Source organism: Sapajus apella, unplaced genomic scaffold (assembly GCF_009761245.1).
Source record: "Sapajus apella isolate SASKATOON/1434 unplaced genomic scaffold, GSC_monkey_1.0 scaffold25, whole genome shotgun sequence".
Taxonomy (NCBI): domain Eukaryota; kingdom Metazoa; phylum Chordata; class Mammalia; order Primates; family Cebidae; genus Sapajus; species Sapajus apella.
This window is the reverse complement of record NW_022436965.1, coordinates 19,064,451-19,089,004: the sequence shown is the minus strand read 5'-3', so window position 1 is coordinate 19,089,004 and position 24,554 is coordinate 19,064,451. Positions and strand designations below refer to the sequence as shown.

General features: G+C 38.5%; 1 protein-coding gene across 2 annotated transcripts in view; it reads left to right on the top strand.

The window, feature by feature from the left end:
* The window catches only part of PRRX1 (paired related homeobox 1), a 75,178-nt gene extending 57,728 nt beyond the window's left edge, over positions 1 to 17,450 (top strand). The window contains exons 3-5 of one of the 2 annotated variants that reach the window (XM_032291406.1): positions 4,249 to 4,430; positions 8,311 to 8,382; positions 14,083 to 17,450. In XM_032291406.1, coding sequence (XP_032147297.1) covers positions 4,249 to 4,430; positions 8,311 to 8,365 — 237 coding nt within the window. In that variant the 3' untranslated portion in view covers positions 8,366 to 8,382; positions 14,083 to 17,450. The remainder of the gene's footprint in view (positions 1 to 4,248; positions 4,431 to 8,310; positions 8,383 to 14,082) is intronic. The other variant, XM_032291405.1, reaches the window with a different exon arrangement.
* The last annotated feature ends 7,104 nt before the right edge of the window (positions 17,451 to 24,554 follow it).

Here is a 24,554-nt window from a genome sequence, read left to right as displayed (position 1 = left end):
CTACTTACTACAAATCTCCAACTCTGCTCTTAAATCCTTTCCTCTCTCCTCAAACACGCCATGTCTTTTATGTCCCACCTCAGCCTGCAGTGGTGTAATGAATAATTTTAGTCCAGTAACCCACAGCACACTACTGTGCCACTTTTGCTATGGTGATCTAAATTTTAAATAAGGAAACCTGCAGAGGACAATGGTGGACATTTCAAAAAAAAAAAGTGAAGGACCAGTTTTGGGGTTGGTTGGGGGACTGTCTCACCCCTATCATGACAGGGAAGTGCCTTTCTTATATGTTGGAACTATTTTTTCTTTATCTCTTCCCACCTTGCTATAATTTAATGACTTAGAGCTGTGAACATTTCCTAAGTGAGTAGGACAGAGTTCTCCCTTCATGACTTTATTCTTCCCCCATGAAAGCCTTCTTTTTCCCCATCTGAACCAATCCCTTCTGACTCTGGGCTTCTTTATATTTACGGCATTTAACATAACATGAGATGTCTTATATTGAGTTGTATCTGGGCCAACTTCCCCCACAAGACTGAGGAGGTCTCTTGGATGGAGGCCATGTTTAATTCATCTTTGCAAAATTTATTTTTTTCTTCTTTTTCCTTTTTTTTTCCTCAAACACTTATCAAGCACATATTATGCTCTTGAACCCGGTTTTGGTTTGCTGGGGATAAATAAGACACTGATCTTCTCCTTAAGGATGTTTGGACTGGGACAGAGAAGAGAGGTGTGCGAACCATACACTTGAGATATCATAATATGATTCCTATTCAATGGTATGTAAAATAATTAGTGATAGATCAGATGAAGGAATGATTAATCTGTCTGGGGGAAAAGGGAGAGAATTTATATTTATTAGGCACCCATTCTGGGCCAACTCTCAAAACTATCCTGTAAGTTAGATATTATTATTATCTCCAATTGATTAGGAGACAAAGGAGTAGAGAAATTAAACAGCTCCCAGGACAAAACTTGAAAGTAGTGTAGCCACTATTTTTATCCAACTCTGTTAGACTTTTAAGAGATGTTCGATGTTAAAGTTGAATTTTGAAAAAAATATGTGGGCTTTGACACCTGGACAAAGAGGGGAAGAGTATGATAGGCATATCTGGTATGAATATTTTTAGGTGGGAAATAGCCTAACACATTTGGGAGTCCATAGGTAATCTTCAGCACAGGGTAGGAGCTGGAGCCATAGGGGGCCAGTGCATGAGGTTAGAGTGATGTGGCTTGGGGCTGGATCAATGGACAAAGAGCTAATTCCTGAACAGTCTTTGTTCTGTGGTAAAAAGTTTCTATTTTATTTTGTGAGTAATGGGGAGTCAGTAGATGATATAAAACAAGGCATTAATGTGATTAACATTTAAGATGATAGCTCTAGCAGCAATGTGAAGGCACATTAGAAACAGAAGAGCCAGGAGTCGGGGAAGACAAGTCCAGATTCCACGTTGGCCAATTTCCACACAGGAAATTGGCACTGATCACATGGTATTTTATGTGTATGTTGTCCCTAGAGCTGTACAGCTGCTCACTCCACAAAAATAACTTTCTTCTTCTCCATTACCTTGTTATACATTTCTGTAATTGCACTTAAAATATTGTTTTGTAGTTTTTCAAATTTTACATGTCTTCCTTTAATAGATTGCGAGCTGCTTAAAAGCAGATAATAAATTTCTCATCTCTCTCCTTCCAGCATTTAGTACAGGGCTTAGACCATAGCAGGCACTCCATAAAGATTTCTTGAATGAGAAAATGAATGAGTAAAATTCCATAGCACTCTAGAAGAGTTATATGATCATGAGATGGATGGCCTTGAGTTCAAAAACTCAGCCATGTATTATTTATGTGAATTTCAACAGATTACAGTCATACAGTGCTTAACAATGGGGATCTCTTCTGAGAAATGAATTTTTAGATAATTTTGTCATTGGGCAAACATCATGGAATCTACTTCCACAAATGTAGATGGTATAACTGACTGCACACCTAGGCAATAGGGAATAGCCTATTGCTCTTAGGTTACAAGCCTGTACAGAATATTACTGTATTGAATAGTGTAAGCAATTGTAATAACATGGTAAGTATTTGTGTAGCTAAACATATCAAATAGGAAAAATTTGGTATTATAATTTAATAAGACCACCATCGTATATGAGGTCCATCATAAGTTCCTTGTAGATTCTGGATATTAGACCTTTGTCAGATGTATAGGTTACAAAAATCTTCTCCCATTCTGTTTGTTGTCTGTTCATTCTGACAATAGTTTCTTTTTCTGTGCAGAAGCACTTTAATTAGATCCCATTTGTCAATTTTTGCTTTTGCTGCAATTGTTTTTTGACGTTTTTGTCATGAAATCTTTGCCCATGCCTATGTCCTGAAAGGTATTGTCTAGATTTTCTTCTAGAGTTTTTATAGTTCTGGGTTTTATATTACGTTTTTAATCTATCTTGAGTTAATTTTTGTATACAGTGTAAGGAAGAGTTTCAGTTTCAATTCTCTGTATATGCATAGCCAGTTCTCCAAGCACCATTTATTAAATAGGGTATCCTTTCCCCATAGCTTGTTTTTGTTAGGCTTGTTGAAGATCAGATGGTTGTAGATGTGCAGCCTTTTCTGAGTTCTCTATTCTGTTCCATTGGTCTCTGTGCGTGCTTTTGTAACAGTACCATGCTGTTTTGGTTACTGTAGCCTTGTAGTATAATTTGAAGTCAGATAGTGTGATGCCTTCAGTTTTGTTCTTTTTGCTGAGGATTGTCTTGGCCATGCAGGCTATTTTTTGTGCCATATGAATTTTAAAGTAGTTTTTTCTAATTCTGTGAACAGTGTGAATGGTAATTTAATGAGAATAGCATCAGATCTATAAATTACTTTGGGCAGTATGGCCATTTTCATGATATTGATTCTTCCTATCCATGAGCATGGAATGTTTTCCCATTTGTTTGTGTCCTCTCTGATTTCCTTGAGCAGTGGTTTGTACTTCTCCTTGAAGAGGTGCTTTACTTCTCTTGTTAGCTATATTCCCAGGTATTTTATTCTCTTTGCAGAAATTGTGAATGGGAGTTCATTCACGATTTGATTCTCTGCTTTTCTGTTGTAGGTGCATAGAAATAATTGTGATTTTTTTGCACACTGATTTTGCATCCTGAGACTTTGCTGAAGTTGCATATCAGCTTAAAAAGCTTTTGGGCTGAGACGATAGGGTTTTCTAGGTACAGGATTATGTCATCTGCAAACAGACAGTTTGACTTATGTAGCAAACCTGCATATCCTGCACACATATCCTGGAACTTATAAAATAGAAAATAAATAAAATATTTTAATTTATTTTTGATAGGTTTATTATTAGCTGTAGCAAATGCTGTCAGCTGTCTGTCAATGCTGTCCATTTCCCTTGAACCCTACAATTAGGTATAGTCTTGTCAGCTTCCAACTTTTAATCTCCACATTTCTGTGCCAGCAGTGTCTTACTAGAACTTCAGGAGACTGCCCTGCCTCCACATTCCAGATGTGCTGGAACATTAATAGCCAATGGCTGACAGGATCCAGTGCACACACACCCAGCTCCATCACCCCCGAGAAGGATAACTCTGAAGTGTGTGTCCTACGTTAGTCTTAGTCTTCAACATCTCTGAATGGGATTGAGCCGCCACAGAGACAACTTGTTTAGTAGTACACTCTTTAGTGATTACCTTATCTTCTCTGTTACTTCTTCACTCCTCTAATGGTGTTCCTTTCACCTCCCAAATAAAACACTTTCTTCTTAAATCTTTGTTGGAACATCTACTTTTGGGAGATCGGAAATTTCCTTAAAATATCTAATAATTATTATGAAAGCAGATGCGATTTTCACATTTTGAAGAAAGAATTTTGAAAAAGTTTTTAGAAAAGTCATTATTTCAGTGGCAGAAGTCTAATGAGATTTTTCTTCATTTTTCTTGATTACCATTGTAACAGGGATTATAACCCATATTTTGCTGTCCTGTGGGTCAGTCACAGATTTCATCTCTGGAGACCTGATTACTGGAGAATTGTATGGTCCTGTTAGAATAGCCTTGAACTTTAAGAATGGCCCTCATGAGGGAAGGAGTATGGCATATTTCTATTGTTCTAAGGAGAATTCCATAGCCATCTTATTCTTCCTTTGGAAGGTGTTATATAGTAAAATCAACCAGAATTTCATTCATGTATTCCCTTCTTTGTTTTTCCTCTTTCCTCATGCCCTCTCTCCTCCTAACAATTTTCCAGGTGTGGTTTCAGAACCGAAGAGCCAAGTTCCGCAGGAATGAGAGAGCCATGCTAGCCAATAAAAATGCTTCCCTCCTCAAATCCTACTCAGGAGACGTGACTGCTGTGGAGCAGCCCATCGTACCTCGTCCTGCTCCGAGACCCACCGATTATCTCTCCTGGGGGACAGCATCTCCGTACAGGTGAATGACTGGCCCACTCTCCCTTGCTCCACTTCCACATGTTTCTCAGCGGTTGGTCATGTTTCAAGCTGCTTGTGCAGGTCACTGACATTTCTTACTGGGTTAATCTCTTCAGAGACATTCAACTTGCTGGCATCCCCACATTTTCCCAGGAGATTATTAGCTGCCCCAGGAGCAGGGTTTGGGGCAGAAGTGAGAGGGGCAGGCTATCTCAGCAATCTCCTCTTGGACTCAGGAACTCTTGCAAAGGTTTCAAAGATGAGGAAGAATCTAAAAGAGCAGATCATTAAGCTATGCCCAGTGTCCCTCTTGTGACCGTTCTGGAACAAAACTTTACCCTGTTTCCAAATTTAAGATAAATTTGTTGTATTATGCAAATGTAGGGACTTTACTTGTAAGGCTCCAAGTATAGGGCCAAAGGCAAACTTTGCAGTAAAACTGACTTCGAATTTAAAAAAAGAAGAAGGAAGGAAGAAAAGAAAGAAGGAAGGAAGGAAGGAGACAGACAGAGAGGGACTATGACAGAAAGGGAAGGAAAGAAAACCCAAGTTCATTCTGATCACTTTCATGGCCAAAGTTCTTTGTTAGTAGTTGTGAATTTCTTATAATGCCAAGTGCCTTCCTAATCTATTGCTAATTCTTGTCTACTTGTCTGAAGGTTTCTTTGGGGGTCAGTTTGTGTATATTTGTGTGTGTGTGTGTGTGTGTGTGTGTGTGTGTGTGTGTTTCTTTTAAATAAAGGAATGTATAATTTACACTAAACTTTTATATTAAAAAGTTGAACATTTTAAAGAAACAAATAATGGAGTACTATTTCAATCTCATAGAGAGGCTTTTAACCTCCAATTATTATGCTATTCAGAAAATATAGGCTAATGCCAGAAGGGAAGCTGAGACACAAGTGCCTAACCCATTGGATTAGTCTAGAGTGCCTTTCTTTGAAAGTAAACCTGAGTACTCTGAGAAACGAGGTCAAGCCTATGTGTTCTCCCTGGCTGATTTTAGTGGAGGAAGATCTATTCACAAATTCATTTATTATGCTTTTGTTTACCTTTTTATTGTCAAGGTTATTTATTGGCTTAAGGAGAGGTTTTAAATGAAATATAAAAGATTATGTCTCAGATGAAGTTGAACTCCTGATGTGAAATGCCACATCTTGAAATGCAAATGTTTTTCAAAGGTTGACAGTTTTAATCAAAGCAAAAAGCCTCATCTAAATGTTTCTTTCTATTCTAAATCAGTTCATTTAGAGAAACATGGTAAATGCACTTGGAAATTTCTTTTTTATCTCCTGTTATAAAATTAGCCTGAATTCTTTTGGTCTTAGTATATAGAGACCCAGTGTCTGGGGAAGTCTTATTCTGGGCCCTGTTGCACTCAGATGTGGTAGGCCTTGCTGAGCTTGAAACATTAGTAATATCTGTGTGCCCTATTTTAAATTTAAACTCCTCTCCTATAAGATTTACTAAAAACACATTTTTTGAAGATCATTGTGAAATCACATATTCTCTAATATTTTAAGTAAATGGAGGCTGCTTTATTTCTCATATATATTGGTATAAGAGAAATTTAGTGTGTTCAAGAACATGCTTAATGGATTGGAAAATGGGTGTGGTTCAAAGCCTGATGTTTCAAGATCTCTGGTTTGAATTTGATCACAACCAAGAAGTATTGCTCCTTTTTCTGTCTGGGTCCTCCATAAGAACTTTTCACACCAGTCATAAATAAGCCAGATGGCTGTCACATGGTCCTTACCAGTGAGAGGCTGCACACAGCACACTGCATGAATGGGGATGAAATCCTTCCTGATTTAATATAGGGTTATATTACTTGGACCTCAGCCGTGTGAGCCTCAGTGTCTGTATCATATGTGTTTAGCATATGGCAATATTAACATGGCAATATTAACATGGCAATTTATGCATGCCTTTTTTGGAAATATTCTATTTTAATGGAAAGAATTATGTAGAAATACTGGATACATTTTTTTAAAAATCCATAATTTCACCATCTTGACATAAGTAGTATATTCATTTCTGTGATTAGAGTTCAATATTTTATACAGGTATAGCCTTAGTGTATATATTATTTTGTATCCTGCTCTTTTCACTTAAAATCATATAACCTAGTAGGTTTTACTCATTTCATGGTATGCTTTTATATCATTTCTCTCTTAGAAATGGAATTTGTAAAAATTAAATATCATAAAATCTGATTGTTCATATTCTGTATGAAGAATAAATTAATCTTCAGATATAAGTAGAAAAGTGATGTTAAAGCAATAATTTAATCAATGACAATGTTTTTTGAACCAATGTTGACTGAAGTGTTTATATTTTGGTTAATTTCTAAAAGTAGCAAAAAGCTATTCTGTTACTTGGAGAATTTTCTACTATGTTTAGAACCAAACTATGTTATGATTTCACACTTTGAAACCTGATAGGAAATATTGTTAAGGAAATAAAAAAGAAAAACAAGTGATTCAAAGCAAAGGAAATGATAGACCTTTTGTATTATGAAAAATTAACTCACTGTTCTTGTTGGTACTATTACGTAAAGTTAGTTATCTCACATGTGACACTCATTAAAAGGCATTTCTCTTGGTTAATTCTTGGAACACTCCTGTGTGATAGCTCTGTCTTGCTCTGCTTCCAAAGAAGAGACTAAATACTTGCCCAAATTTAAGCCTTCAGCAAGCAGAAGTAGAACTAATGCTTGCGATCCCTCTTTTTATACAACATGTTAAGCCACATGACTGTATTTTCATTCAAATTAAACCTTGCATTGTATCAAAAATAGTAAAAAAAAAAAAAAAAAAAGTATAAGATTGGAAAACTATCTGAAATCCCCTTTTTATTCAAGAGCTATCTTAGATCAGTGAGGCATACCTGCAGCTGGGGTCCACGCTCTGTGGGGTGTGGGCATACCATTGGACTGATAGATGTGGCTTGGTCATACAAACCAGGGACAGTGAGAAGACAGTTTTGCCAGAAAGGATAGTTTGCTGACTTCCACAGTTATTCCCTGAAAAAAGAAAGGAGAAAAACCAAGGCACAAAAGCAGTTATTTGCATATGATCAGAATTATGGGTTGGAAAATAGCCAACACATTTTTTTTTCTAGGTGTCTTTTATATCCAGAGTGGTAGCTGTATAATTTATTGTTCAAACTGGGATTTTTTTAGAGTGAAAGGGGAGTGCTATTAATAATTATACTAGGACAACATGTATAAACCAGATTGTCTCTGGCAAACTGGGACATATAGTTTGCTCTAATTATAGCACATCATGACCTCACTCATTCCCTTGAGCATGTTAGAGGTGATGACATTAGGCAGGCAACTGAGACATCAGGGGCACAAAGCGTTCCCTAACACAGACACTGTTGTCTGGCAGGTGTCTTCTTTACCCATCCTTGGCCAGTTAAAGGAAGCTTGTTTTTGGCACCCATACCCATTGCTTAACTCGGAACTGTTTTTCTTAGGCAAATTGTAAGAATTAAAGCACACGCAAGCACCAGAATTATTCAGACTCACTAATCTTGCAGTGCTTTACTTCTTGGGTAGCAGTGATCAACCAAGTCCTGAACTTTTGACTGCTATTTGAGCAGAAGTAGCCAAGAAACATTTTCCCAGAGACATCCTTTCCTAGATGAGGTGAATAGTGAATGGCCTGGTTTTGCAGCATTGACCTGAAGTGCCATTTCCAGAGGGAGGGCTGGGCTTAAAAGGAAGCTAGTGATGAGTGAAAGAGGCCAACTATCTCTGTCCAAAGCTTCCCTCCCCATCCTTCTCCCCACCTCATTTGATCGTGGTCATGGTGCTGCCTGACATCTGCTGAACGCATTTGGCTTATTTCTCCCTTTCACACTTTCAAAAATAGATCCTCGTCCCTCCCAAGATGTTGTTTACACGAGGGGCTTCATAACGGATTCTAACGGAAGACACTGAAAAGGTAACTTGTCAGAGGGGGAAGAGGGCGGCTGCTTGGGGTAGGGTTTAAGTGGGAATTTAGAGTGTCTAAGAAAGCGGGGTTTGCAGTTCTAGAAATTTCAGCAGTGAGGCCCTCAAGTGAGGAATACTATTGGGAACCAGAGCTGTGAGAAAGCATATCCACAAAATGAAGTGTAGTATGATACTAGTCTAGAGCAGGGCTCTTCAGAGATTGCTGTGCACAGGAAGTATCTGGGATCATGTGACTGTGCAAGCTCTGATTCATTAAGTCCAGGGTGGAGCTTGGATTCTGTATCTCTAACTTGCTCCTAGGTGATGCTGATGCTGCTGACACTTGGTACACACTTTAAATAGTGAGGCTTTGTAGGTTACAGGACAGGGTTTGGAAGAACTATGTTCTTGTCCTGGCATCTGCTGCTCCTCAGGTCAGTGAGATCATTGTTCTCTTATGTAGCTTTGTATCTAACATGAAGCTAGCACTAGTTTCCCCATTGCTTATTTCACAGGGGTGTTTGGAACCTACCAATAAGCAATGTGCACTTCCAAAAAAAAATCTTGCAACAAAAGAAAGATGCAAGAGGCTCTGTATATGAAAATATTTCTAAAATGAAAAGCTAAAAATGGCAGAAAAATCACTGAAAATATAGTACAAACTGAAAGCTTACTAATGAAATGTACAAGTGTGTTCACTTTAAGAGATAAATATACGTATTAGAAAATCAACTTCTGAATTTCAGTACAGAAGTTAGAAACAGAAGTTAATTATTTACATCACAAAAGATCCCTTTCAAAAGAATTTACCAGATCTCTTTATAAAAGTAAATTTCCCTAGGAAAACTGGTATTACATTTTGTCAGGTGAAGCAAGTATACCTCCGTTGTTCTTGCACTGACAAAAGAACTAACCAAAGAGACTTTCTGCAACTTCTATGCATCACATCTTGAACACCATAACCCCTATAGTCTTTGAAAAAATCCTGAGCTGGTGAAACCCAAGGATTTCATAGACTTCTTAGGCTGACAGATTTGTTTTTAGGGTGAAATTTTAAACACCTTGCCATCATTTGTTCAAAGGGCCACATAGAAAACAAAGAGCTAAAAATGAGTCTGGTATTATTTTTTCCCCAAGCTATCCATTGTTTTGTGATTTTCAGGACTTAACACTGTAGGTTTTTAGAAAGCAGAGAAGCAGCTGTTCATAAGTTTCCCGAGTTTAAAATCATAGCACGAATAGTATTTTCTGTACTTCCTCAATGTTTGGTAGTCATTTTAACATATTTTTTTCCTCTCACAGCTTTCAGGGTAGATTGAAATGATAAAAATGATTTGTCCCCAGTGAAAACAGTACTCTAACCCTGCTGGTGGTTAGCATTCTGCTATCTATGGCTGTGCTGCATCTGCTAGGAATCTCCAAATAAGGAGATGGAAACATTTGAAGCTGATTTAAATGTGTCAGCTCTGTGTAAGTCCCAGTGCAGACTAGCTGAGTCAACAGATGGGATCAAGCATTTATTATGAATCCCTAATTTCTCAATGCACTTTATTTAGTAATGTGGTTTCTTGGTCACTGACACAAAGAACTTTACTAAAACTAACTAAAAATGGTTCTTTAGCCAAAGCCTAGAAACTCAGTCCCAGGACTCAGCTTATGTCTGTACCCTACTTCCAAGAATAAATGGGTTTTACTTAGAAGGCAAGACCAACAGGCAGGATCTCTGGTGCTGTTAAGCAGGCTCTTGGTTGTTGTCATGTGCTTAATCTGTACAGATCACTTAGTTTCAATCTCCCCATTTTATCTGAGCAAGCTGAATCCTGTATAGGAAGGACTGGCTATTTTACATGCTCTGAATGGCTCTATAAATTGGTTGAAAACAGTTAATTACCCTCATTGGACCTTTAAGAAAACATTTCAGGGTTCTTTTTCTTTTCCTAAAGCAGAACTTTAGAAGTTTCCATGACATGGAAAGCAGATGGTCATGAACAATTTCATATTGGCAGCCGCTCAAGGCTGTCTTGCATCTGTTGACACTTTAGGAGACAGGTCCTCTCCATCTTACTTCTAATGCCATATTTGAAGAATGACTAAGCTACTCTTAGAGTACTCACTAATTCTGTCTTTTCTGACTTGTAATAATAAGTTTTGCTTTTCACTGGTGTGTCCAAGGACTGCTCACTGCTTGCCTATATGGCACCCTTAGCATAAACTGAGAAGCTAGATCCATGTCAAATTACTGGAAAACAGACTTGCAATTATTTAATATGTGCCCAAAATATTATTGGAATCCCTATTTGTAGGATTACATATTCTAAACTTTTGTTAAGAGGCTATGAATTAAGATGGCTTCAGTTCTTTTAGCCTACTTCTTGTGGCTATGGAATGCTGGAACAAATTAAATCAATTTTGAAAGTTTATACATTTCCTAAGCATTTATCAAGTGAAGATGTTATCACCTATCAAGCTCCTAGAGAATTGCAAAATTCATTCACTAAAAACAACTGCTTTTTAATCCTCAAGCTCCACTAATTTGAGGGATACCTATAAGGCATTGTCACAGACTTGCCTTTGGTGATGTTTTTATAATAATGTCATCATATAATCAGACAAGGGCACTGTTCTTTACTGTGGAAAAGTGGGCTGCCATTTACGTGAAAAATGTTCCTGTGAATATCCAATCTCCCAGGCAATCGATGATCTTAATTCCCATTAATTTGTGTTTGAGATAGAAAGTGCATCAACATTCATCTCATTTGGGATATTACTGTCCTGCCTACACTCGAGAGAGAAACTCAGTATTTCCAAGAAATATGTTCCCTACTAAGTCCTCACTATAATATCAGGTCGTAAAGGTAGTTGACTCTGAAATCACTACAACAAAAATGGTCATATAATAGGCCACTTGGAATCACTACTATGTAGACATTTCTGGGAAACAGCAATAGTATCTTCAGTAAACTAAAGATTCCAAGGTTCCAATCTTCCTTTTCAGCTAAAGAGATGGAATACAACTTTGATTATCTAAGAAAGAGCAAATTTTTGTTAAATAGGACTTTGCTTGTCCAGAATCTCAAAAAACAAAAAACACATCCCTCAAAAAATTAGACCAAGTACTTAAGAGCACAATATTCTATGGCAATCTACAACTTAGCATCAGAGAACTATTTTATGTAGTTTTAGCCTGTTTTCCCAAGCCATCCAAATTTATTTCTCAATACTTGCAAATAATATAGACAACTCCTAATTCCAATTTCTCTTCTGTGTGTTTAAAATTATACTAACTGTGCATCATCTTTAGGGCTTAATTCTCTCACAGAAAACTGATTGAGAAAGGTTGACTTGGTTGATTTTATAATAAACTATGACTTAGGAACATTTCCCAAATCCAATAGTCTTTTTTTCTCAGCTATTTAGATGTTTGGGTTCTTGGCATATCCTAGAAATTTTTTGAATATGGGTTTTGTGAGTTTACATACATTTATTATAAGGTCTTGAATGGAACCATGAACTAAATGATAATATGTATATGGATTTTGAAAATAAATGACATTTCTTGGTACATTCTTAAAAAAAAAAAAACTTGTCCCACCTTAGTGGATTGTTCTGGTCATTTATCTCACTTCTAACTTAAACCTACCTTAACTGGGAACTCTTCTGCTTCTATCATTTTGTAGGCAGTGGTAGAAGTGATAGTCTATTCTAAAACTCTAGATTGTACTAATAATTTCTTCAGTTTTTATTGTGAAAGATATTTTTTGATGGATCCAAGTATATACAGTCATCAGCTACTGCTTCTGTCATATGCTACTGACTTTGCTCTTTCTATTAAGATAGTAAAATTGACTTTAAGGACCAGTTCCTATGAATAAAAGCATAGTGATAAGATTTTTTTTTTTTTTTTTTTAGAGATCGTTACTCTTAGCAGAATGACAGAAACCAATGACATCGAGCAGGAATCAATTTAATCATATTATATCTAACTATTTTTAGTTATCTGTCTATTCATTGAACATACAGTACTAGATATGGTGTCATCTCTACCTGAGGATACACTTGTGAACAAGGCCGATGTGGTGTCTGATCTATGGAGTTCATAGTTGAAACAGTGATAGATACTAAGCAAATTATTAGCTAAACTTGAATTAAATGCTAAAAGCAAAAGTTCAGTGTGCTGTAAAAGAACCTAACCTTGTCTAGAGGGTTGAGACCAGCTACCACAAAATGATGAGAAAGAATGAAGCACGCAAAAATGAAATAGAAGAAAGTAGGATCCCTTTGTAACCTTTCTTTCTCCTTGTGTCAGAACACATACATGTATGTGTGTAAACACATACACAACCATACACTTAACCAGGTCTATAAAGATTTTTAATTAAAGATGTGTATTTCTGGAAAGACCTAGTGATCTGGGACTCATTATATTTCTTTAACTTAATTTTCTTGAGTTAATTATTAGTAGCTGAGCTGAAATAGGTTATTATGAGTTTTGACTACATTGTGTCTCAAATAAGTATCAATGATATATTCTATTTGTGGAGTAGCTTTACTTTTCTCTCTTTCTGATCTTGTCACTTGATCCCCAGAACCACAAACTCTTATGTGACTGACAAAATTCCATTGGAATGCAGGCAACAGAAGAGCACATGTCATTCCATTTATAAGTCTATCTCATTCCAGCCCTCACTTGAAAGGGATTTTGCTAATCTTAGAAGCAACTAGAAACATTTTTATTTAATTAAAATGAGTACACTTTTAACTATTTAGTAGAAAGAGTAATTTGCTACTAAGTCTATGAAACCATTTCTTTTTCTTTTAACAGATTCATAGATGCAATTAACAGAAACCCACCAATGATAAATTTCTGCCTAGCAGTGTTCTCAGGTCTTAATTATAAACTCTGGCAATGAAAAACAACTTCAGATCTTTCTCAGCAATAAGGACAGTGAGAAACAGTTACCTCTGAGGTCAAGAATGCTGAAAATGGAGCCTTTGATAGTTTATCTAAGAGATTTAAACATTTCCAAAATAACTGACCCAAATGGCAGAGTGTGCTATTCAAGTTCTTCTGAAGAGAGGTTATAAAATCAAGGCCAGTGGGTTAGTAACCTCTTGATTCAGCAATGCTTGGTGCTATCAACCAGTAAATCAAGGATGGCAGAGAACTTATCTTGGATTGTTTAACTGGTTCTCCATGCACATTATTTATTATGGCATTTGTTGATTATTTAAAATGTGTTAGAATTAAGGTCAGCTATCTATGGTGAAGGAGCAAAATTCCCTTTAATTTATTTTCAAATGCTTGTTTCTATTCCTCACTGCTCCTACAGGCTGGGGAGGTAGGCAGGAAGAGAGATTAAATAGCGTTTTAATTAGTCAGCGGATGAAACACCTGCTATTCAACTTGAGCAACTTTCTTCTCTCACCCCAGAAATAAATCATTACTCACTGTTACCAACACAACAAATACCTCTCCTTCCCTTTCCTCACTCTACATCACTTTCTCCTGCTCTTCAAAACACGGCCACTCTTCTCTAAGTACCTTAGATGAATGGAAAGCTGGGGCTGTAAGGGACCCTAGAGGCCATCTAGTCCAAGCCATTGCCCCGGCCTGCCCCCATGCTGAGAGTACATCCATCTGGGGCACGGACTTGCAGCTTTGTGAAACTAATGCCTGTTATTCTCCCTGCTCTCTCCTTTGTCCCTACAGCGCCATGGCTACATATTCTGCCACATGTGCCAACAATAGCCCTGCACAGGGCATCAACATGGCCAACAGCATTGCCAACCTGAGACTGAAGGCCAAGGAATATAGTTTACAGAGGAACCAGGTGCCAACAGTCAACTGAGGAAAAAATAATTAAACAGGCCTAAGAAGAAATCAAAAACCATAAGACACCTATCCCGCTCTGTTATTTCTTCATCTGCTGGGGGAAAAAAGTAAATCACAAACAAACAAAAAACAGAACTAAAACATTGGGACCATGGCAGAGAAAAGCAGGAGAGGAGCAAAATGAAAACTAGTTAACAAATGTTCTTCCTCCCTCTGGGATACCACCACCACTTGTTTCTGTGTGTGCTTATTTTGTTTTTCTTCCTATTCATGCTTTGCTTAATATACTCCAAGCTTCTTCAGCTAGGTTCAGCCCACCCAGCCACCCCCATGAGTGTATAAAGTTATTTTAAAAACTACAGCAGCCAAAGAAACTATATATATATATATCCAGAATGATTGCCTCTAGTCTCCTCATTGACTTGTTTGAACCTGAGTGCCTTACCTGTCCTCTTCCCAGTTCTCTTTATAGAAGCTGTAGCAGCTTTTGAAAAGCCAAAGTCTTTCTGAAGAATCTGTGCCGGACAGACATAATTCCCTTTCTCATTGTCTCCATCTTTGTTGGTCATGGTAAGGTTTTTCCAGCAGCCTCTGAAAAAAGAGTTGTGCACAACATCTGGTCACTGGACTGTCTGAACCAATGTAATTGGCTGTGTCTGGCTAATTCTAAGTACTAAGCTCTACATCTAAGCTATATATTTAAGCTCGAAGCTATAGATTATATCACTATCACCACCACCCCTCACCCCACACAAACCATCAGTTATCTTAAGTTAAAGATATTTGTTGTGTTTAAATGATTTGCTATCACAGACCATTTGGTATAAGAAATACTTTTCACATGAGAGAGGAAGAGAAATTTCTCTAGAAACACAAAGAGTGAGTCGTAAAAGCCATGCCTACATCTCTTTGGTGCCTTAAGGATGGTGAGATGCACAGTTATATATGTACTGTGTGTGTGTGTGTGTATATATATATATATATATATGAATATATATATATATGAATATATACATATATATATATATATATATATATATATATTGCGAACTTGAGTTTCCAGTTTCCCAAACAATACAAAAAGCAAATTACATACCATCACCACTGTTCTTCTCTCTATAGTGATGAGACATTAATTAGGGATCCTGCTGCTTTTCTTTTTCTACACAAAATTCTCATTAAAGCCAGAGAACAATTGATAGGGCAGCTGTTTGAGGACAGGTCTCATTTTCACATTAGGGCTTTAAATGAATTAGAAACTATTTGAGGCTATAAAAATGTCCTTGAGTTTGGAGCCTGAGCTCTGGTGAAATGTTGATACATCTGATCTATCATGGGAATTGCAGTTAGTGAGAGGAGGGAAAACTATTTAGTCATCTACGCTTTCTTCACTCAACAGGAATATGAAAGACACATGTTTAAGTGGAATACCTAAAGGTTTTTCCAAATTCCAACATTTAAAAGGCAATTGTGGGCTATTTTTATTTTTTAATATTTTGAAATAAAGTTTAGTGTCTAGGGCTGGGAGCCAGGACTGATCTTTCATTTCTTTTTCTTTGTTCCCAGCCATGCTTTTGTAACTTACCAGGTGGACTTGACCAACTACATTACTACCATGCTGTGCCTCAGTTTGTCCATTTGTAAAATGGGGTTAACAATACTTACCTACCTCACAGGGGTGTTGTGAGGCTCTATTCATTTGCTCCTTTCTTCTTTCCTGTATTCTCTGTATGTCCAGCACTTTGTAGCCATGGGAGGAAGGGACTAAAGTGTACAATGTAAATGGGATGATACGGTACCTGGAAGCCTTGTTTTCTAGTAAGGAAATGCTACCTTGCTGTACATACTTATAACCTTGTATTTGGAAATGAGAAATAGGTTTATATTTTCAGATCTCTCAAAAATCACATCATTTGACCAAAGAATAATTTAAGACACATAGAACAGAATATTTTTAATTTATATTTTCATCCTGACCGGCTTAGTTCTAATAACTTTTAGTTGTGAGTAATTAAAAAACTTTGGATCAATTTTGGTCAAATATGCCAACTTTGTACTCTGAGTGACAGACAAGGATTTTGGGGTTTAAGATGCACTTTTAGCACATATTTGTATTTCCCTTGGCATATCAGATTGAGCTAAGGGTGATGTTATTTCAGTCTAATAGCCACCAATCTGAAATTGTATTTCAAATGTTGATTCTGCAGTTCTTTAAATAATAATGAAGCTCATCTTATACATTTTGCTTTCACCAATTGATTCTCTCTTCTTTTAACCTACTATTAAAACATTTGTTACTGAATGATTCAAGTAGGCTTGCTGAACAGCACACATTACATGCTTCCTGAAGAGTTTCCACATTCATCCATCTGTCCCATTAGTTGCTGTGGATTATCAAGTTTTGAAAGAACAGTACATCCCAACAGACTGAAACATTCTTAAGTGAAATGAGTATAACCCAAGAAAATGGTGAACTTTGGAGGTTTGGAGTTCGGAGAGAATGGCTAAGATTTGAATTATAGGGAGGGAACAGAAATCATACATGAAAAGATTTTATTGAGAAGGGAGAAATCTTAGCTAGAGGGATATGTGAAGCAAAATCATTTGGAATTTTCATTTGGACATCCATTTCCAGTGGTAAACAGCAAAGCCTGAACCCACAAACCCAAATGACAGGTGAAATTGGGGGGTTCTATTCAATGTCTCGGGCAAGTGATGTCTGGAAATATCATAGAGTAACCAGTGCTGGTCAGCCAAAGTAATATTCACTGCTGGTGAACCAATACCACAAGCATCTATTATCTAAGCACTTGATCAAGAAGTATACATGTAGTGCAGGCTCTCAAATTTGTTCATTTATTGTCGATTTTTAAAAATACAAGTTTGGTATGTGATTTGGAGAAGAAGTGGTCTGGATCTTAAGCCAGTTGTCAGTGGAGGGCTTCAGGGCCACAAACATCAAGACTTATCCCTGTTCCTCACCATCATGATACCAGATACAGGTGAATACATAGGAACTGTCTGTGTCCTCAATCTCCCTCCAAACAAGATGCTGATTTGTAGGGTACTTGGCAGGTTAAATTAAACCAGAAGAGGTGACTTAATAAAAAAGGGAATGACATTTAGGGTATAAAGATCTCATAAGAAATATAATATGTAAATTATATCTTGCTTTATGTTGTAAAATATACATTGTTTGCGCTAGAATAGAAATGATTTCTTTTCAATAAAAAGAAAGAAGGATACTACCATGTCTTTTGTTATATACATTTGAACCTGTGGATTCTTTTCTCTTTGAACTTCAAAAAACAGATCTGCTAGGATCTGAGATTACATGCAGAAGAGTGAAGGTAAGAAGGGCTTATAGACAAGAAAACTTTATCTGAGTGTGATATTATTTTCTATGAAACAGGAAAATAATCTATTTTTCTTCAGAAACAAAGACAATGGTCAGAGGAAGAGAGGACATTGATTATTATAACAGATGAGAGTAGAGTGGAACTTTTATTAGAGTTTAGCATTTTAAAAATCAGTATCTTTAGCATTCACAATACCAGACACCATATGAAAAAAAGACTTCATACAAGCATGGCTGTTTGTTTTGGAGTAAAGAAATAGAAAGCTAAAATTTCTTTTTTTTTTTCATATGTTTTTTTGAGACGGAGTTTCGCTCTTGTTACCCAGGCTGGAGGGCAATGGCGCGATTTCGGCTCACCGCAACCTCCGCCTCCTGGGTTCAGGCAATTCTCCTGCCTCAACCTCCTGAGTAGCTGGGATTACAGGCACGCGCCACCATGCCCAGCTAATGTTTTTGTATTTTTAGTAGAGACGGGGTTTCACCATGTTGACCAGGATGGTCTCGATCTCTTGACCTCGTGATCCACCCGCCTCGGCCTCCCAAAGTGCTGGGATTACAGGCTTGAGCCACCGTGCCCGGCCTGAAAGCTAAAATTTCTTAAGGATCCAATGTGTATAGCATGGGGTGTGTTGTCATGGGGAAGACAGAAAAACCAAATTGTGAGACATAGATACTGTTTTCATCCCAGCTAAAATCTGGTATAAAAAGCAACTTTAGCATGCAAAAATATGTAACAGTTCAAGATAATATATTAATAAGTATCAAACAGTATAGATAAAAAAAAGTTCAGAGTAGGAAGAAAGAATATGCTGTGAGCTGAAGTGGGAAACGGGTTTTACAAAAGAACTAGGACTTAAATTTTATCACTAAGGTTCTGGACAGGTGAAGAACAGGTGATGGCCGTTCAAATGAAGGAGTGGAGAAGAAGCGGTGAAGGCAGGGATATAGGAATGAGGAATTTGTGTTCAGAGATGTATGGCAAGATGGACCTGGAAGAGATGGAGAGTTAATTTTAAAGTCGAGTAGAATAAAATACTAGAGATCAAAGTTGAGCCTGTATTTTGCAGGGTACTCCATGTCAGACAAAGATGTTTGGACTTTTCCTCAGGCCACAGAGATACATTGAAGGCTTTTGAGCAGGGGGAAAAAAACGCCATGTGAAAAAAATGCTACTGTAGCAGGATTATTCTGGTAAAAGAGTGAAGGTAAACTAGAGCAGAACAGGAACTGGAAGCAGATCAGATAGAGGTTGCTGCAAGGGAAACAAAAAACAGGATGAATAGGAATCATCTTACAATAAAAGAATCATTGGGACATCGTAGCAAGAATAATAGAATGGAATCAAAGGTATTATTTGTTTAAAACCTGGGGACTCGGAAAACGAATCACTGACAAAACTGACAAAATCTACCCCAAATGGGAAAGACCCAGCTATAGAAGATAAGTGCAATTTTTGTGGTTTCATTGAAGCTGAAAATTCAAATGTAAGCATCCAGTAAGTGAAGACATAAAAATGGAACTTGGTATCAAAGTCAAAGATGGAGATAGGAGTTTGAAATTAATCTTTAAGGAGGTGATACTTTGAGGTATAAGAACAAATGGGTTCATTGAAATGAGAGAGCACTATTATGACTCAAATAATTATTCCCAGTAAATGGCTTTTGAAAATGGTTTCAGCCAGGAAGGACGATTATACTTTGAAGAACATTTCTAGTTGGGGAGACAGCTAACAAAGTCTATTTAAATGAAGCTCTTTGAAAAATAGGAGGAGCTTTAAGCTTATTTATTATTCCAGAGTTAAGAGAGGTTTTCAAAAAGAAGGGAATGTTTAACATATGCAAATGCTATAGAGAAGATCAGCTACTTGGGAATGGAGGAAAGGCCATTGGATTCATGACTTTCAAGAGTATCTTTTACCAGAGTGCTGGAGGAAGAAGGTTGATTTAGAAAGTTATGATAGAAATAAATGCTTTATAAAAATCGAACCACTTGTTTGGCATTATAAGCTTATTAATAAGGATTCTTTCAGTTGCAGGTAGCAGAAACTTATCAAACTAGTCAAATTTATAAAGAGGCTTTATTTGAAGGACAGCTCACCCAGCCAAGACGTGCTGCCAGAGCCAGGACAGCCCCAGGGATCCTAGACCCTGGAAAAAAGCCTATTCCTGTTTTCATCAAGTTGGGCTGCTGTAACAAGATACCATAGACTGGTAGCTTTAAAAACACATATTTATTTCTCACAGTTCTGGAGGCTGGGAAATCTAAGATCAGGAGTCTGGCAGAGTCGTGTCTGCTAAGGGTCCTCTTCCTGAGACAGCCATTTTCTTGTGGCCTCCCATGGCAAAAAGAGTGAGTTCTAGTTTCTTTCTCTTATAAGGACGCCAATTCCATTATGGTGGCTCCACCCTCATGACCTCAGCTAAGTGTAATTACCTGCAAAGTCCCTACCCACTAGTAATATCCGATTGGGGGTTAAAGTTTCAACATACGAATTTAGAGGGTATACAAACATATAGTCCTTTTAAGGTAAGTGTATTAGTCTGTTGTCACACTGCTAATAAAGACATACCTAAGACTGGGTAATTTATGAAGGAGTGAAATTTAGTGGACTCACAGTTCCACAGGGATGGGGAAGCCTTACAATCATGGTGGAAGGTGAAGGAAAAGCAAAGGGATGTCTTATATGGTGTCAGGCAAAAGAGCTTGTGCAGGGGAACTCCCATTTATAAAAACCATCAGATCCCATGGGACTCATTTACTACCATGAAAACAGTATGGAGGAGACTACACACATGATTCAGTGATCTCCACCTGGCTCTACCCTTGACACATGGAGATAATTACAATTTGAGGTGAGATTTGGGTGGGACACAGCCAAACCATGTCATTCCACCCCTGGTCCCTCCCAAATCTCATGTCCTCACATTTCAAAACCAATCCTGCCTTCCCAACAATCCCCCAAAGTCTTAACTCATTTCTGCATTAACTCAAAAGTTCAAGTCCAAAATCTCATCTTAGACAAGGCAAATCCCTTCCACTTATGGGCCTGTAAAATCAAAAGCAAGTTAGTTACTTTCTAGATATAATAGAGGTACAGGCATTAGGTAAATATACCTGTTTCAAATGGGAGAAATTGGCCAAAATGAAAAGGTTACAGACTCCATGCGAATTCAAAATCCAGCATCATAGTTAAAAGCTCCAAAATGACCTCCTTTTATTCCACGTCTCACATCCAGTCACACTGACACAAGAGGTGGGCTCCCATGGCCATGGGCAGCTCTGCCCCTGTGGCTTTGCAGACTACAGCTCTCCTCCTTGCTGCTTTTTCACAGGCTGGTCTTGAATGTCTGTGGCTTTTTCAGGTGCACAATGCAAGCTGTCAATGGATCTATCATTCTGGGGTTTCAAAGATGTGGTGCTCTTCTCACAGCTCCACTACACAATGCCCCACTCTGCGTGGGGGCTCCCACCCCACATTTCCCTTCTGTACTGCCCTAGCAGAGGTTCTCCATGAGGGCTTTGCCCCTGCAGCACACCTCTGCCTGGATGTCCAGGCATTTTCATACATCCTCTGACATCTAGGCGGAGGTTCTCAAACCTCAATTCTTGACTTCTGTGCACTAGCAGAACCAACACCACTTGGAAGCTGCCATGGCTTGGGGTTTGTACCCCCTGAAGCCACAGCCCAAGCTGTATCTTTGTCCCTTTTAGCCGTGGCTGGAGTAGTTGGGATACAGGACGCCAAGTCCCTAGGCTGTACACAGCAAGGGGGCCCTGGGCCCAGCCCATGAAACCATTTTTTCCTTCTGTGCCTCCAGGCCTGTGACTGGAGGGCTGCTGTGAAGGTCTCTGACATGTCCTGGAGACATTTTCCCCATTGTTTTTGTGATTAACATTTGTCTCCTTGTTATTTATGCAAATTGTTACAGCCAGCTTGAATTTCTCTTTAGAAAACGGGTTTTTCTTTTTTATTGCATCATCAGGCTGCAAATGTTTCAAACGTTTATGCTCTGCTTCCTCTTGAACACTTTGCTGCTTAGAAATTTCTTCTGCCAGATGCCCTAAATCATTTCTCTCCATTTCAAAGTTCCAAAAATCTCTAGGGCAAGGGCAAAATGCCACCAGTCTCTTTGCTAAAACATAACAAGGGTCACCTTTGCTCCAGTTCCCAACAAGTTTCTCATCTCCATCTGAGACCACCTCAGCCTGGACTATATTGCCCATATCACTATTTTGGTCAAAGCCATCCAAGTCTCTAGGAAGTTCCAAACTTTGCCATATCTTCCTGTCTTCTTCTGAGCCTTCTAAACTGTTCTAACATCTGCCTGTTACCCAGTTCCAAAGTCACTTTCACATTTTTGGGTCTCTTTACAGCAATACCTCTCTCTACTGGTACCAATTTACTGTAATAGTCTCTTCTCATGCTGTTAATAAAGACATATCTGGGATTGGGTAATTTACAAAGGAAAGAGGTTTTGTGGAACTCACAGTTCCACATGACTGGAGAGGCCTCACCGTCATGGTAGAAGGTGAAGGAAGAGCAAAGGGATGTCTTACATGGTGGCAAGCAAAAGAGCTTGTGCAGGAGAACTCCCATGTATGAAACCGTCAGATCTCATGAGACTTATTCACTTCCATGAAAGCAGTATGGTGGAAATCATCTGCATGATTCAATTATCTCCACTTGGTCCTGCCTTTGACACATGGAGATTATTAAAATTTGAGGTGAGATTTGGGTGAGGATACAACCAAACCATGTAAGTAAGCTCTTACCCTTCTATCAGGCAAGGCCTGTGTACCGTCCCCTGAGCCTTACCTATATTCCTCTGACTGTGTCCCTCCCCTGAGAAAAGAGTTTATGGGGCCACCTGCATGTGCACCCCTGCAGCCTACACCCCTATTCTTGACCACACTCCATGTACTTGAGACTTGAAATTCCCTAAACAAGTGATCCCAAGCCCACTTTCAGGGCCTGAACAGGCCTCCTCTTCTGGTTCATATCATTGAGGGATAGTCAAAAGGCTACTGTTGGTGGGGGGAGAGTGTGCAGGTAGACCTGGGGTATGTGTGCTGTAGTTGCCACACACACACACACACACACACACACTTTTGGTGCATGGTGGGACTGGGGTAAGGAGCGAAATGGGAAGGCCACAGGCTGGAGCCAAGGTCCAACCCCCTTCTCCACCACTACCATGTTCTGGAAAGAAACCCCAAATAGTATGAGAATCCTAACAGCAAACCTGGCTTTCCAAGTCATTATGAAGGTATGTTTGTTATAGTATGAGACTAGAACATACTTTAACAGTCTGTTAGCTTGATTTATAACATAAATATATGGACATAAATATGCAGCCCTTCCATTTGTATGCTCGCCCTGGGCACAAGACTGGACAAGGGCTCAACCCTCCAGCATTCTTACTATTTCCATCTCTCTTTTTTTTTTTTTTTTTGCCTATTTCTCTTAATTCTTTCCGATTAATCAGCCTTTGAGCAGAAAAATAGTATGGGTAGTAGCTGCTTTAGGTTCACATTCTTAGGAGGGGTAAAGAATCTTCCATGATGGTTCTAAGCAGAACAATCCAGGGGAAAGATTCTGGTTGGCCCAGCGGGGGTTATGTGGCTTTCTGAATCAGCACTGTGATCAGGGAGTGGGGGATCCTCTGATTGACCAGACTGCTTTTTGAGGGACACTCTGATCCCCAGATCCATGAGTACCCCAGGGAAATAGATGTGGAGCAGGAGCCGCCTTCCATAAGAGGGGAAGATACTATCCCAGAAGGAAAGGGACAAAGGACTAACAAAAGCAGCAGAGACTCAACACATTCTGTGCTGGGGGCCCCAGTACGCACAACACTTTCTTCCCATTCATAGTGCCTCTGCTTAACGTGATGCCAAAAACTCCCAAGAATACTTATCTGAAAACTCAGAGGCACTCATATTTTTCAATTAGATCTGTAGGTAGTTTACTATGATCCTGTCTTCTATAGCTAAGGTATTTTAACCATTCCTAATGGGTGTAGAGAAGAGAGGCTAACAACAATAATATTTTCATTTAAGTAAATGGGAAAACATACCTAGTGTTCACTTGTCTGCAGCATGCAACACCAGGAACATGGAGGACTCAATCCCTTGACAATAAAGTGGTTTCCTTGGCCAGTCTATCCAGCACCCACATCTGCCTACTTCACCCTTTGTCCCCCATACATGCCCAGGCCTGGGAAACAGGAACTGCTCTACTATCCCAGTAGATGAATGACATATACCTTTTAAAATCTGGCTTGACTGCTTTTTGATTACATTTCTGGAGATTCCATAATACATACTAATATTGTTGAGTCAGAAATATTGTTGGGTTATATTCTTGAGTCTGAACCCATCCCAACCCCACTTTTTTTTTTTTTTTCTTGCTGGGACTCAGAGGTCTGCATATTCCTAGGATCTCAATTTAATCTTCTGCCTTTGGATAGAATGACACAAGAGTTTTGGGCAGAGGTAATCTGCCTCTGTCCTCAGGCAAGATCCTAACAGATTGCAATTTACAATGGGAGAGGAGTAGAGTTTATTATGTTGTAATAGTCTGGCCTGTGGGGAGCAAGGACAGCAGGAAGGGATTGGGAAGGAGCTGAGGAAAGAAGATTTGCTGTCATTTCTTGAGCGCCTCTTAAGCCTCAGTACTTTTCGCTGTGCTTCACAATTCCTGACTTTGTTTGAAAGTGGGAAAATGTTTCTGCCATTTGGAAGATTCTGACCCTCAGTCTGATGCTCAAGAGTTTTGGGGAGCTGGCTTGGAGTTGAGATCCTTCGGTTCTTTAAACTACCACAGGCCATCTAGTTCTAGATTTGAAGGCGTGTACTTATTAACACTCCACTTTCATCTATCCATTTTTATGTTTCCATTCAGGTACATTTCAGTTGTAAGTGGCAGTAACCCAACTCAAATTAGGCTAAGATAGAGTATTTATTAGATGGATGGGGTGTGGTCATAGGA